At 33.9% G+C, this 14,107-nt stretch overlaps 1 protein-coding gene across 6 annotated transcripts in view; it reads left to right on the top strand.

Annotated features, from left to right (window-relative positions):
- Positions 1-14,107, top strand: part of CCDC91 (coiled-coil domain containing 91) — a 325,203-nt gene that overhangs the window by 256,695 nt on the left and 54,401 nt on the right. For all 6 annotated transcript variants that reach the window (XR_012017558.1, XR_012017557.1, XM_072798484.1 and 3 more), the window contains one exon: positions 13,955-14,068. Coding sequence is in view for 4 of the 6 variants with exons in the window: in XM_072798484.1 (XP_072654585.1) it covers positions 13,955-14,068 (114 nt within the window). In the remaining 2 variants the exon portion in view is untranslated. The remainder of the gene's footprint in view (positions 1-13,954; positions 14,069-14,107) is intronic.

The following is a 14,107-nucleotide window of genomic DNA, read 5'->3' as shown; positions in this document are numbered from 1 at the left end:
ACACTGCTACCCAGCTCAAGTGGCCAAAGCTTCATCTCCATTTTCTAGGAATCTCAGGGTCACGAGTATAAATAGCAGCTCCTGCCATCTTCTGCCCACCTCCTTTCTGATTTCAGAGGCCAGCATTCATTTTTTTCTCCTCTAGTTGTGATTTGGAGAGACTAAAGAACTACTGTCCAGGGAACTACAGAGTGTTTGAGTACTGATTGAAGGGAATGACATTATGAAAGCATGGAAACTGTGTTTTTAACCTAAGATTTAGGTCACATCATAGCACTCAATAACTCAAAGAATTCTGGAAATAAAACTTAGAATTAACAGCGATTAGCATCTTTAGCCACCAAGTCACACTAGAAATAAAGAAAAGATGCACTGTGGCAAAGTGAAAAACAGTATAAACCTAAGTAACTAAAATTACTTGGAATAAAAGTAAGGGAGACAAAAAGCTTTGGCTTTATAATTTACCTGTAGATTTTCTCTGTGTAATACAGACATTAACTGAAGAGAGAAATGTTAAACTATGACAGAAAACACAATTCCCTAAGATTGTGGCACATATTTCTCCAAATTTATTTGAGAGATAATTTTGTTTGGCCTTGGTCATAAATTAAGACCAAGTCATAGTGTGGATTGTAGATTTGAGGTTTTTTTTCTGAAATATTGAGAAGAAAGTTAATGACTCTGACTCTTTTGGTTTTCATATTAAATTAATTCTGGGTCCCTTGAAAATCGTTGTTAACAAAAGGAAAGTACATTTGTTATTGACACCAAAATGGGCAAAAAGAGTCATTAATTTTGCTGTTCTAGCAAAGTCCTGTAAAAGGACTCCAGGGCATACAGACACTTAAACTATGTCTGACGTTGGAAGCTCTTCATAATAGTTTATAACCACAGCCACTGTAATTTGGGGTTATGTTTCCCCCAAAGCCACAGACATTACAATCAGTGGTTAAATTTTCTTTAAGAAATTCAGCATTGCCACCTGACCCTTCTTTTAAAAAAGGAAATAGCATTTCTATTTTAGCTTAGCAGGCCAGATAATTTCACAACACTGAAATAATTTTTCTGTATTGACTTACTTAGTTTTGATTCATTAGTTTATTTTAAAATTTTTATTTATAAAACTTTGATAGCCGTAGTTAATTAAAGGTAAAATCTTAATTACATTTTTGTCAAAAGTATTGCACTTAGGTAGAAGTGAACACATAGTGCATCCAACTCACCTTCTCATCTCTCAAGACCCTTCCCTCCTACTCTACTTCCTATTTCATTCAATGAGGTAACAATCTACCAAGTTGCCCAAACCAGAGAACTGTGGATTTTCCTAAACTCTCCCTCTCTCATCTCTATTTTAACACCTTTTTAATCATTAAAACCTTTCCATTTTACCTGATAATAATCCTTAAGCATACACACCCCCTGCCTGCCTGCCTGCCTGCTCTCACTGACTTAGCTGCAGTTCTGATTGTTTACCTTGACCTCCTACATCGATATCTTTGCTTCCAGTTTTGTCCCCTTTCAATTTGGAATAAAAAATGAATGAGCTTTAAATTCTTCAGTGCCTCTGCAATAGCCTATAGAAACATTCAGGCTACTTGGTGTGAGCTATAAATCTTTCAGAACATAAAATATAAACTGTCAGCGACCTGGTCCCCCTACCTACTCAGTTCATCTTCTGCTATTCTGCTTCACAATTCATGCTTTTAGTACCAAACTGCTGGTCACATATCATGCTATTTGATGGTGTTGGGCCTTGAGTCATATTGTGCCTTCACCCTAGAATAACAATGGTTTCCTAACTTGCAGAATCTACTCTTATTTAATAACTTTGCTTTTTTTTAAATCCAAAAAAAACATCTTCTTATGTTTCTTAGTTTAACTGAAGTGTTCTCTCTTCTTCTTTGGCATTTAGTATATAACTATACCACTGCCCAGGCATATTATATTTAAAGGATTGATTTCTGTCTCTTCTCTACTAGATTTAAATACCCCAAATGTAGGAGCTGAGTCTTGAAAACTGCAATGGGTTATAAGATGGTAGAGAATCAACACTAGTTTAAAGAGACATGTTAATCTTTAAAAATGCACTTGATTTCCATCAACACAATTTGGGTCTTTTTAGAGTTTTGATTGCTTTTAAATGGAACATTTTACCAATAGTGGGGTCACCACAAATAGTGCTTTGGGTGCTATGAATCTTTAAAAAAAACATATTAATCAGATTGTCTTTTGAGTGTCAAACTGAGATTATTCTTATTATTCAAGGAAATAATATTCAAGGAGAAGAAAGCTTCATTAGCTTCAGCAAATGATTTCTTTGAACAGCTAGTATGGATTTGCTGTAAGGTGATGAGGGGGTGCATGAGTCCAAATAGAATTTTTAGGTAAAGTAGTATGCTCTCTTTCACTGGTCTGATGGAAGCATCACATTCATTTCTATATACATGTTTTAAGAGAAATATTTCCAAATCAGAATTGGATCATCTTAGACATTTATTGGTGTCTCCTCAGCATCAATTCCTTTCTTCCCAAAGTAATACTTTTTATTTCTTAGCCATATGGTTTAGGTGAGATTTAACCTACTTTCTAATTTAGACAAAAACCCTTATTTATTCAAGCTAATGATTATGTCCTACCCCTTTGTTAACAAGTCCTAAAAATTCATACATATTCTGAGTCCAGGCTAGAAGGCTCCATTTTGGAACTTCTTCTTCAGGTATATAAACACTGTCATTCACCTTGGGAAAATGGGAAAATCCTTGAAACTGTTATATAACCATCTTGGGACCATATGTGTAGAACTTTTATGAAAATGGATCCTACACCAAAGGCAGAGCTAAGAACTGGAGATGAAGAAATTTGCGTCCTTGATTACTTTGCTTGAACACTAAAGGAAGCTTACTCTTAGTTCTTTCATGTGAGGCTACAAATTTTTTTTGGCATTTCGTGAATTTTCTGTGATCAGAAGAATAATTGATTACCAGAATAAGTATGCTAAGAAGTAGGTGGGGTTAGATATGAGTCCTAGTTTGTGTTCATGTAACAATGCCTACTTTTTAAAAATGTATGAAGCTCCACTTTCAGATCTGTAAAGTGGGATTAATAATTAATTACAATTAGTTATTATAAATTATAAATACAGTTTTAATAAATATAAAATTTTATATTTATATTATTTATATATTATTTAAAGATAAATTATAATTATATAAAATAATTATAATTAATTAATAACCTGCTTTATAGAGTTGTGAGGCCCTCGGAAACATTTTTAAATGAAAACTGAGATAGATTTGTGAAACAACTTTAGAGACTATAAATGTCATGCAAAAAAGTACTGTGGTCAGACCAGTAACAGAGCAGAAAACCTTATCACAACTATAGAAGGAATTGGAGTATTTAGTTCAGAGAAGAGGAAAATAAAGCTATGGTAACATTTTTCACCTATTTGAAGGACAGTCATAAAATGAGGCTTTTTTCTATTTAACTCTGGGGGGACAGGTTAGAAGTAGGTAAAATAATTTTAGCTCAGCACAGTATAAAGCTAGCAAATCACAAGTTACATAGCAAAAAGGATAGCATTTTTAATCTAGGATTGTGAAGAATGGATTGAGTGGAAGATTGAAGAATGTATGCATTGCAAATATAATTTCTACTGTCATTTTCTTTTTGGTTTGGGATTTCAGTTTCTATTTTTGTATCATTATAGGTACATGGCAATTTCCAACTCCACAGACTTATACCTAGTTACTAATATTCTAGAAATTGGCCATTCTTAGTTACTGAAAATGCTCTTCCATTTTTATTTATTTTTATTTTATTTATTTATTTTAGATTTTTTATTTTATTTATTTGACAGAGAGATAGAAAGAGCCAGAGAGCACAAGTAGAGGCAATGGCAGAGGAAGATATAGAAGTAGGCTTCCCGCCGAGCAGGTTGCCCAACATGGGGCTTGATCCCAGGACCCCGTGATCATGACCTGAGCTAAAGGCAGATGCCTAACTGACTGAGACACCCAGGTGCCCTGAAAACGCTCTTTTAGCAATAATTACTGTAATACTCCCTTTAATCTATTTATATTGCCATTTTCTAAACATATAACTTAAGTATATACCTGGGTATACCTGCCTCTCAAACTGGTTCTGAGTATGAAATTAAAATACACATCACTATTTTGTTAACTTTAAATTCCAGAATCTTGCATTGTAAGTATCATTAACGAGTTTTATTGACCCAGCTGAAATTCACTCACTTACTTAGCATGGTATCTGGAACATAATATGTGGTAGTGTTGCACAGATGGCTGCTGCCATTTTGATATGTTATTATTACTATTATTATCCCTATGATTGCAACCATCTTAACCACCTCTGTCATTTTAACACCTAGCAGAGTGCTATGAATAATAAACAGTGAGTGAATGGATGTTTATTGTGATTATGTAACACTGTAGTTTCCAAAATGCATAAAGGTGCCCTGAGATGCTACAGTGAACTCACAAGGATGCTACAGGATATTTTAAATATTAGAGGGGAACACACAGATACTTGGGATCTTTTGAAAACCAGGTTAACTACTAGGTTGGGAGTACTGGTTTGTCTTACATTCCTTTCTAGTACATCATACTGTAGTGAAGTTGGGTTTCGGGGTTGCTGTGATAAAAAACAAGTACTATGCAAATATCCATGTGGAACAAGAAGTGAGAATGTCATTGTCTGATCTTATGCCAAGATGTAAGGAGCTGTGCAATTCCTGCTATGTACAAAATTACATGAATGAATTGGGGTTAGAGATAAGTAATATCTGAGTCAGATAAAATGAGTAAGTAATTTGGGTTAGAGATAAAATTCAAGTATTTGTATTTCAATTTTTGTATATCATCTTTTCAAATGGCTACTATGTCATGACCTTACGAGTTAGTAAATGAAACAATTAGATATTTCCACTGTGACAAAAATTATTGAGGTAGCAAGGGAGCTGTGAATTGAGAAACTTTGGGAAGCTTTCACCTAGGGTAAACCCACCATACAGGTGCTCTGAGGAAAACAAATATAAGCTACAGTACCTACGCTTAGTCGATTTTCTTTTACTGGGGAAACAAATTCACTCATTTATTGAAGATGAACTATGTATCTATACTCTGTGCCGGATACTATATTAGAGTTCTAGTCATAAAGAATATGAACTGTAGTAAATATAATCCCTGATTCCAAAGAGATCTCATTGATAAGATAGACAAGTAAAGCAGTTATTACAGTTATAAGGGTTTATCTTTTTAAAAGATTTTATTCATTTACTCATGACAGACACAGAGAGAGAGAGAGAGACACAGGCAGAGGGAGAAGCAGGCTCCATGCAGGGAGCCTGATGTGGGACTAGATCCCAGAACTCCAAAATCACGCCCTGGGCCGAAGGCGCTAAACTACTGAGCCACCCAGGGATCCCTACTGTTTTAAGTTATAGAGTGCTTTGAGATAGAAATATAGGGTGTCTCTGAGCACATACAAAGGGAGCTAACTCACCACCCTAGGAGAAGATGTGGGAGGTCTAGAGCATGCCAGGGATGTACAGATGATGATACTCAAACTAAATTGTGCTTAAGGAGTACGTCTGATCATCATAGGAGGAGGCTAAGGGGAAATCACTTCAACCAGAGAAAGATGGCATATCCAGGGAACTACATATCAAATACTTGCTATGTGCATGACCAATGGTAGTTTATGCAGAGATTAGAAACATGAATGAGACTCTGCCATTGTGTTCAAGGACCATATAATATACGAGGGAATATGGCAAATGCATAAATTGCTCCAGTGTGAGGAAGAATGAGATATATGACAAAGCTCATCTGTCTGAGGCATTTGATAGGAATTATGATAGTGGTTGTCTCTGGTAGATGAAAGCAAGAGAGAACTTTCTATGGTATATAGTCACTCTTTATCTTGATCTGGGAGTGGGTGAATGGGTGGAGATATATACACACACACACACACACACACACACACACACATATCCCCACCCCACTCCCTGTGGGATTTTTTAAAAATTATGTTTATTTAGCATATGTACACATAAAAGAGAAATCACCCTCTGATCCCACCCAGCAGAAAACATGCACAAACCCAACGTATACATGGAGGGAAAGGGCCCCAGCCCCAAGTTAGTGGTTGGGATGGTACAATCCTGGGAGTCCCAAGCCCCAGTCAGGAGAGGGCTGGCCTGAAATAGCAGGTAGACCCCCTGTTGCCAGCCCTAAAATAAGTGTGCACCATTGCCAAAGGTCTGTTTGATGCCCTCAAAGTAGTACCACTGCCAGCCCTGCTGTTGTGTCCTCTCTTCCTCAGGGGCAGGGATGCCTCTGCCCTCCATGCACAGCTCAGTCTCTCCATTCTTGTCAAGGAACGTCAAGGTGATGGTGGCAAAGTACCCTTCTGGCATATATATATATATATATATATGAAAATCCATTGAGCTGTACATACACTTAAGATTTGTGCATTTCACTATGTGTAAATTTTTTTAAAGCTAAGCACAAAAATATAATGCAGTCATTATTAAAATAGTTATTTACTTAAAAAACTGTGAGAAACATCTAAGGGGTACTTCAAAGGAAAATCATAATCTTAAATACATATATTAGAAAATAGGAAAGAATGGAAAAGAATGAGCTAACACCTAATTTACTAATACAGTTAAAAAAGAAAGAATAGGATGATCCAAAGAAAATAGAAAGAAATAATAAAGTTTCTAACAGAAATTTACAATATGTATTGAAAAGTTTCAAAATATTATCATTTTAAAAGGCATGTAATTCACAAATCTTTGACAAGATTGATGAAGAAGGATGTTTTTAATAAACATTGTCAGAGGAATGAATAAAGTGACCTAACATAAATGCAATACAAATTTTAAACATAATATAAATGACTTAGTACCAATCAGTTGTAAAGTTTAAATGAAATGAAAACTTATCAAGAAAAATATAAATTCTAGAACTGAAGCAAAAATTAGAAAGAGGAACAGTTTTATGGCTATAGAAGAAAGTATACTCTAAAAATATTCATGTATCTCTAAAAATAAATATAGATACACTTTTCCAGTAGATGATACTTAATTCATGCCCCCTGGAGTGTTGGCTGGACTTAGTTGTTCATGTCTAATGAATAAATTTTAGAAAGGGAAAAAATGTCAACTTTATACCAGAGAAACCTGGCAGATACCATGTTAACCAAATGACCAAGGTTAACACTGCCAGTGATAAATTACGTTTAAGGCCACATTCCCCTGATACAATATAATGAGAAGCATGCTTCATCTCTGTGGTATTCTTACCCCAAGTCATAACCCTAGTCTAACCATGAGAAAAAAAAGAGTTAAATCCAGATTTCTTCAAAATACCAGAAAAGTGCCCTTCAGAAGTGTCAATGTCCTTGGGTGCCTGGGTGGCTCAGTTGATTAAGCATCTGCCTTCAGCTCAGGTCATGATCTCGGGGTCCTGGGATCAAGCTCCCTGCTCAGCGGGAAGTCTTCTTCTCCTTCTTCCTTTGTGATCTCTCTCACTTTCTCTCAAATAAAGAAAGTCTTTTTCTTAAAAAAAAAAAAAAAAAAAATTTGTCAATGTCCTAATAAGGAAAGACCAGTAAGGAAAGACCAAGAAACTGTCAGTAATTAGAGACTAATGAGATATGGTGTCTGATTGCAATGTTTCACCGTGAATTAATCCTAGAACAGAAAAAAAGACATTAGTGGAAAACCTGATGAAATACAAATAAAATCTGTAATCTATTCGTTTTTATTGTGTGATTTCTTGTTAAATGTACCATAATGATGTAAGATGTTAATATTAGGGGAAGCTGGATGAAATGCATATGAGAACTCTTGTACTACCTTTGCAAGTTTCTGTAAATCTAAAATTATTTCAAAATAAAAAGTTTAATACATTTTTCCTAATACATATCTGGTTAAAAAGAGCAGACAGAATACTTATTTTTATCCACTCTCTTCTAAAACTCCACTGAAATAAAACTAGTGAAATAGAACCCTAAACTAGAAACTGAGAAGACTAGTATATATTGTAGAAACTCCTAAAGGCTTACTTGTTAGTGGCACTAGAAATTTCTGGAAGTGGGAATGAAGGTGAAGACTCAACTAGAAGAAAGTTTGAAAGTCTATTTAATAAGCAGCTAGGCCCTCATGTATTTTTTTTTCCACTTCTGACAGAAAACTGGAGTTAATTCTCTGGAAAAAATAAAATAAAATGTAGGGTCTCTGAACCAGGGATCACCAAAGTAAAGTGGACATGGGGTTGAGAGGACAACAAGGTAAAAAGTTTCATGCTACTTATGGAGAACCATAGCCATTTTTCCTATCACAGCTCTCAGAATGCTGACAACCAGACAGGAAATTGGAAGATTCTTTTCTGAGGAATTTAGACAGCCCAAGATAAAAGACCTAAATATATTGGTATCAGAAATTGCCCCAAGGAAACAACCCAGCCAGATTACTCTGCTATTAAGATCACAGTCCATAAACCACAACTGCAAGCACAGAGATGTTACTCAGCATTTTAGTGCTCTCTTCTTTAAACATGAGCAAATAGTCAAGTATGAACAGATAACTTCCCATGAAAAACAGGGACTAAAACAGATTCTGTAAAGTGTGGAAAAGTAAAACAACAAGAACAACAACAACAAAAACTATTATCAAGGTTCTTAAAGGTAAGAGAAGATTTTATGTCTATGAAACAAGAGGATGCTATTTTTAAGTGAAGTAAAAGATTAAAAAACTAAAATATAGAGAAAGTTTAAAAAAATGAAGTTTTAGAAGTCTTCCAGAAACAAGGATGTAAAAATACAAAGAAACAGAAAATAGGAGTGAAAAGAGTAGAAAATTAGCCAATGAACTTAGGAGGTTCATTAGCTGAATCAGAGGATTCTTGAAAATCAGAAAATAGAATGCAAGAAATAACATTTTAGTATTATTGTTATTAAAGTAAATCTCCCTAATTGAAGGACTCATGAGTTTCTAGATTGTAAGACCTGAGTTTCTAGATAGACCTATAACTAGGTTTGTCATGAAATTTTTAAGAAATGGGGATAAAGAATATGTGTAAAATTTCTTATAGAAGGAAAAGTTTATGCAATTGAGGCATCAGAATGTAATCAGACTTCTCAAAAACCTTTAAAATTGTAGAAATTTCCAAGCTAGAAATACACACTTAGCCAAACTATAAATTAAGTGTGAGGGTAGAATAAAGTAATTTTTCAGACAAAGGAAATATCAATGCTTTTATTTCCTGTGTGCCTTTTCTCAAGAATCTTCTGCAGGAGGTTCTCTTACAAAACAAGAAAGAATAATAGTATCCAGATAGCTGGAGTCACAGTTCAAGAGAGATACAGTGCATTTCCAGAAATATCCATGAGGGAGATCCAGAATAGACAGCTATGTAACAGACGTAGAGAACAACCAATCCCATTTGGAGATATGTACATGAGATATACCTCCCAGAAGATAAACATAATAGAATGTCTGGTATCTTTGAATATACTGAGAAGATATTTAGACAATTAGATAGGAATTTGGGAATCAGTTCATAATGCTATTTGCTCAGGCCAATATAATGTGGCTGCAATAACAGGATCATTTCTGACCCATGTCCTTAGAGAAATGGATCAAGAGACAATCGATAATATTATGTGGGTGCTTATATAACAAGAGAAAAAAACTTCACAAATTTTATTAAATAAATTCAAAATATAACTATTTTAATTAACTAATTAATTAATTATTTTAGAGAGAGAGCATGGGGAGGGGCAGAGTGAGAGAATTTTAAGCATATTCCCTGCAAAGCACAGAGCCTGGCTCGGGGTTCGATCTCAGGACCCTGAGATCATGACCTGAGCCGAAACCAAGGGTCAGACAATTAACCAACTGAGCCACTCAGGTGCCCCGATAATATTTTTTAATAATATTCATCTAGTGACAATAGAATTCTCTGTGGAGAGGATAGCATTTTGCTTCATTGTGGTTCAAAGTTATATACCCTATCATGAAAAATGGTTGCAAAGTTCATTAATGTTGATATGTTAAGAGATTCTATGTATTTCATCTTTAAAAATGCGTGAATTAGATACTATCAAATATTGGTATCAGTCAATGAGCATATTTTAATTGAGCAACATTTATAGAATTGGGTTATTCAATTTTATATTTTACTATCATTACAGTGTAGATTAATTACTTCCAATTGAAAGTTAGTTGAAAGTTTCTCAACTGCACAGTAAATGGATTTTGAAGTACAGACATTTTATTTGCATTTGCATCAATATCTGAAAAGTACTGATGGAACTACAGTTTGAACTCATAAATTTGTATAGAAATGGAAGTCTCACTTTTTTTAACTATAAGGCAACTTGACTCATGCTTCAAACACTCATTTTCTAAGGTACATTTTCACAACCACATGCAACATTTTTAATAATATAGAATTATTGAATATGCATACATTGTGTATAGAAAAAAAAGCACACAGTTGCCCCAGAGAACTTCTGATACTATGGTTTATAAGCCCGCAGACCAGAATTGAGTTGGTTGCTGAAATTTTTTCCATAATTTAACTGTGTTTTTAATCCTTCACTAAATTACACTGAAAAAGAACAAACAACCACAGATCATTTATTAGTTCATGATTCTATGATAACTGAAATGTATGGCAGCTTAAGAGATATTAAAACAACTATACTTTTAAGCAATAAGGAGAAATTAAAAGTCATATACAAAATGTCACATAAACTTTTAGCCCTAAATGATATTATTCATCATGATGTATTTAATTGTTACAGAATAGAAATGGATTCCAGTCATTCAGGTTTTTAAGAAATTAGTGTATAGAACTCTTTTCCTCATTTCAAAACTAGCTATATAATCATTTGTATATGACTTCCTGTATATATTTTTTATTACATATATTTTAGATAATATTTAAAATATGAGAAACATAACTGATATATTTGAATAAATCATAACATATATGCAAATGGATGTTTTTCCCTCAAAACTATTTACCATACATCAGTGTTTCTCAACTGGAGGCAATTTAGTGAGTAGATGCCAGATATGCTGCTTTTCACAGGACATCCCCCCACAGCTCCCAGGAAAGAATTGTCAATAGTGCTGAGGTTGAGAAAACTGCCTTCGAGAATACCATGTTCCAGTGATGTAGCCATTACTTAAATATTCTGGAAAATACTCTTTATAATAAATCGCCTATTTGAATATACTCATTGGCGACAAATCTTTATTCTTTGTGAGGTGTATTTTATTTTAGACTAATCCTCATGTCTCGTAGGGAATTCAACAAAACAGGCAGATATTCACAGGCACTTTGTATAAATGCACTTAAAATTCACTAATTATTTCCAACTAATTCAGAATTTGGTCTGGTTACAAATTAGATGGCGTAAACTTTACTTTTGTAGTATATTCAAAGAATTTATTTGTTGGCAAGTATTTTAAGGATGGATTTCACAACCTCGACTGTCAACTGACTCCCAGCTGGAGAGGAAAATTGAATTAAGAGAAGCTTTTTATGAAAATGGTTATCAGCTCAAAAAGGAAAGAGGATTGAGCAGATAATAAACTCTCAGCCCCTCAAAAGCCAATGGAAGAACAGATTACTAATTCTTCATGTTTTTTTCTGCATATACCCTTTTTATTTAAATTGATATTTTGCTTTCAACCAAACAAGTCAAATTTACTGATTTGACCCTTGCTAGTTAAACATTCTGATTGATATTTAATGTGCTGTGGATTTGTCTTTAACATTTAGATAATCCAGGTCTACAGTTCTTATCTGCAGTTCTAAAATTTCAAAAACCCTGAAAACTAAGGATTTTATACCTCAGCTGTTGACAAAACCTGACCTGAACCGATATGAAGCTTTTTATACTTTTAATTTACCCACATAGTATGAATGTTCAGACTCTCTACTACAGAACTATTAATATGTTGTATTTCAGGGGGCTTAGTAATATTTTACGCCTTTCCAAAATATGAAAATTTTCAAATTTAAAATTAGTGTGAAACCAGTAAGAAATATGATAGTAGATTATTTTATTTTAAATAATTTAATTTGTTCTCATTTTTGTCTTTGAACATTTATCATAGGTTTTCACATCAATCTCCCCAAATAATTAGGGAAACAACTTAGTACTCTGTTTTATCAATGGAACTAAATCTTAATGTATTCAGTGACTGAAGATAAAATAGTAAGCATTTTCAAAGTTACCACCATATAGGGATTTGCAGATTTGTGGCTTCAATTTATTTTAGGAAAGGAATTTTCTATTTTAGGAAAAGAATCCAAAAAATTATGAGCATAGCCATATTAAAGTAGGAAGAGGAGATATGATCAGGCAAATGATAAAAGATGATATGTATGTTGCTAATATTTCTATGAAACATGTTGAATATCACATAATCTTTTTACAATACAGAATCAAATAAGATGTCATTCTCCCTCAAATAAGCAAAGGCTTTAAAAACTAATAGGACTGAATATAATCAAGGATGTAAGAAAACAGCCATTTCCATGGGCTGCTTATTGAAAAAATAATGTGTGCAAAAGGTCAGAAGCCTTAACAGGACCAAAAATTATATCCTTTGGCCGAAATGATTCTACTTCTTGATTCATTGTACAGAGATACCTAACATGCACCAAAAATCTATATATGGATCCTCATCACTGCTTTATTTTATTAAAAACAACCAAAATCCACATGAGTAAAGATTGATAGAATAAATTCTTACATATCCCTGTAACAGAATGTAAATCATATTATGAAGGAATGTATATCACATTTAAATATTCAAAATATATTTTAAGTGTAAAATGTCAGTTAGAAAATAGTATGTACAGTTTGAGCCTCACTCTTTATACCCGAGTGTGAAGATGTGTGTGTTTATGTTGTTTTTTCATAATTTTCTATATTTTCAAATTTTCAACAGTAAGTATATTCACAGTAGGAAATTCTTAATATTATTATTTTGTATTTCCTGGGTTATACACACATATCTAAAATTAATTGGGAAAAACTGAACAAAAACCAGCATACACTACAAAATGAAGAGTCCTCAAGAATAATAAAATGAAACAAATACTCCTGCAAAATTTCAAGGCATTTTCCCAACTGATGGCCTGTGAAAGAAGGATGCTACCTATATAGATAAGTACAAGTTAAAGAAGTTTATTTTGTGGCATTCGTCCACTCCATGATACATTATTTTAGCATTATTTTACTTTCTGAAAAGTGTTCTACTTCTTTTTCAGAATTTTAGCCTTTTTTCTCATCTGAATTTCTGAAATCTCCAAGTACTTGATTGCAATTTCAGCAAAATAGGAAGTACCACTTTTCTCCCCAGATTCTCATTTCAAATATTAGCACAGAGGGTGGAATTTTTACCTCTTATTCATGTGTCCAGCTCTCAACAACTTAACCTGGCAGAAGGACCAAACTAGCTGTAAATCTTCACCCAGACCACACTTGATTACTGTATGATGGGAAAATTAAACGTGAATAAAACAGCTAGAGCATTAGGGTGTTCTTGGAAGAATAAACACAAGTTGGAAGTCTTATGTGGATAGTGCAAAGTACAGGAAGGCAATCAATCATGTAAACATCAAATGAAAGGTTGGTAAGGAAGCCATTGGAGTCTGTCAGTCGCTCCCTGCAATAAATGGCTTATTCCATTTCTTTTCCCTTTCAGTTTAGAAAAATGAATCCTGTGGAATCTCTAACATCCTAAAAGATTTTGTAAATTCTTATTACTGTTTAAAGATACACTTTCAACGGAATGAGTATAACCCATTGCAGAGAAACTTTAGTTTATATGAAACGGACACAAACATGTCATAGTGCATACCTCGCTGACTGTTTTTCCTCCTCCCACAAACAGGAAACTGTTAAGGCAGCAATAATAGAAGAGCAGAAGCGAAGTGAAAAGGCTGTGGAAGAGGCAGTGAAGAGAACAAGAGACGAATTGATAGAGTATGTAAAAGAACAGAAAAGAGTAAGTATCCCCTGAAGGGTTTTAATTTGTGCTTCCATA

The sequence above is a fragment of the Canis lupus genome, chromosome 25 (assembly GCF_048164855.1).
Source record: "Canis lupus baileyi chromosome 25, mCanLup2.hap1, whole genome shotgun sequence".
NCBI classification, from domain to species: Eukaryota; Metazoa; Chordata; class Mammalia; order Carnivora; family Canidae; genus Canis; species Canis lupus.
Note: the sequence above shows the minus strand (reverse complement) of the source record. Positions and strands in the feature narration are given on the sequence as shown.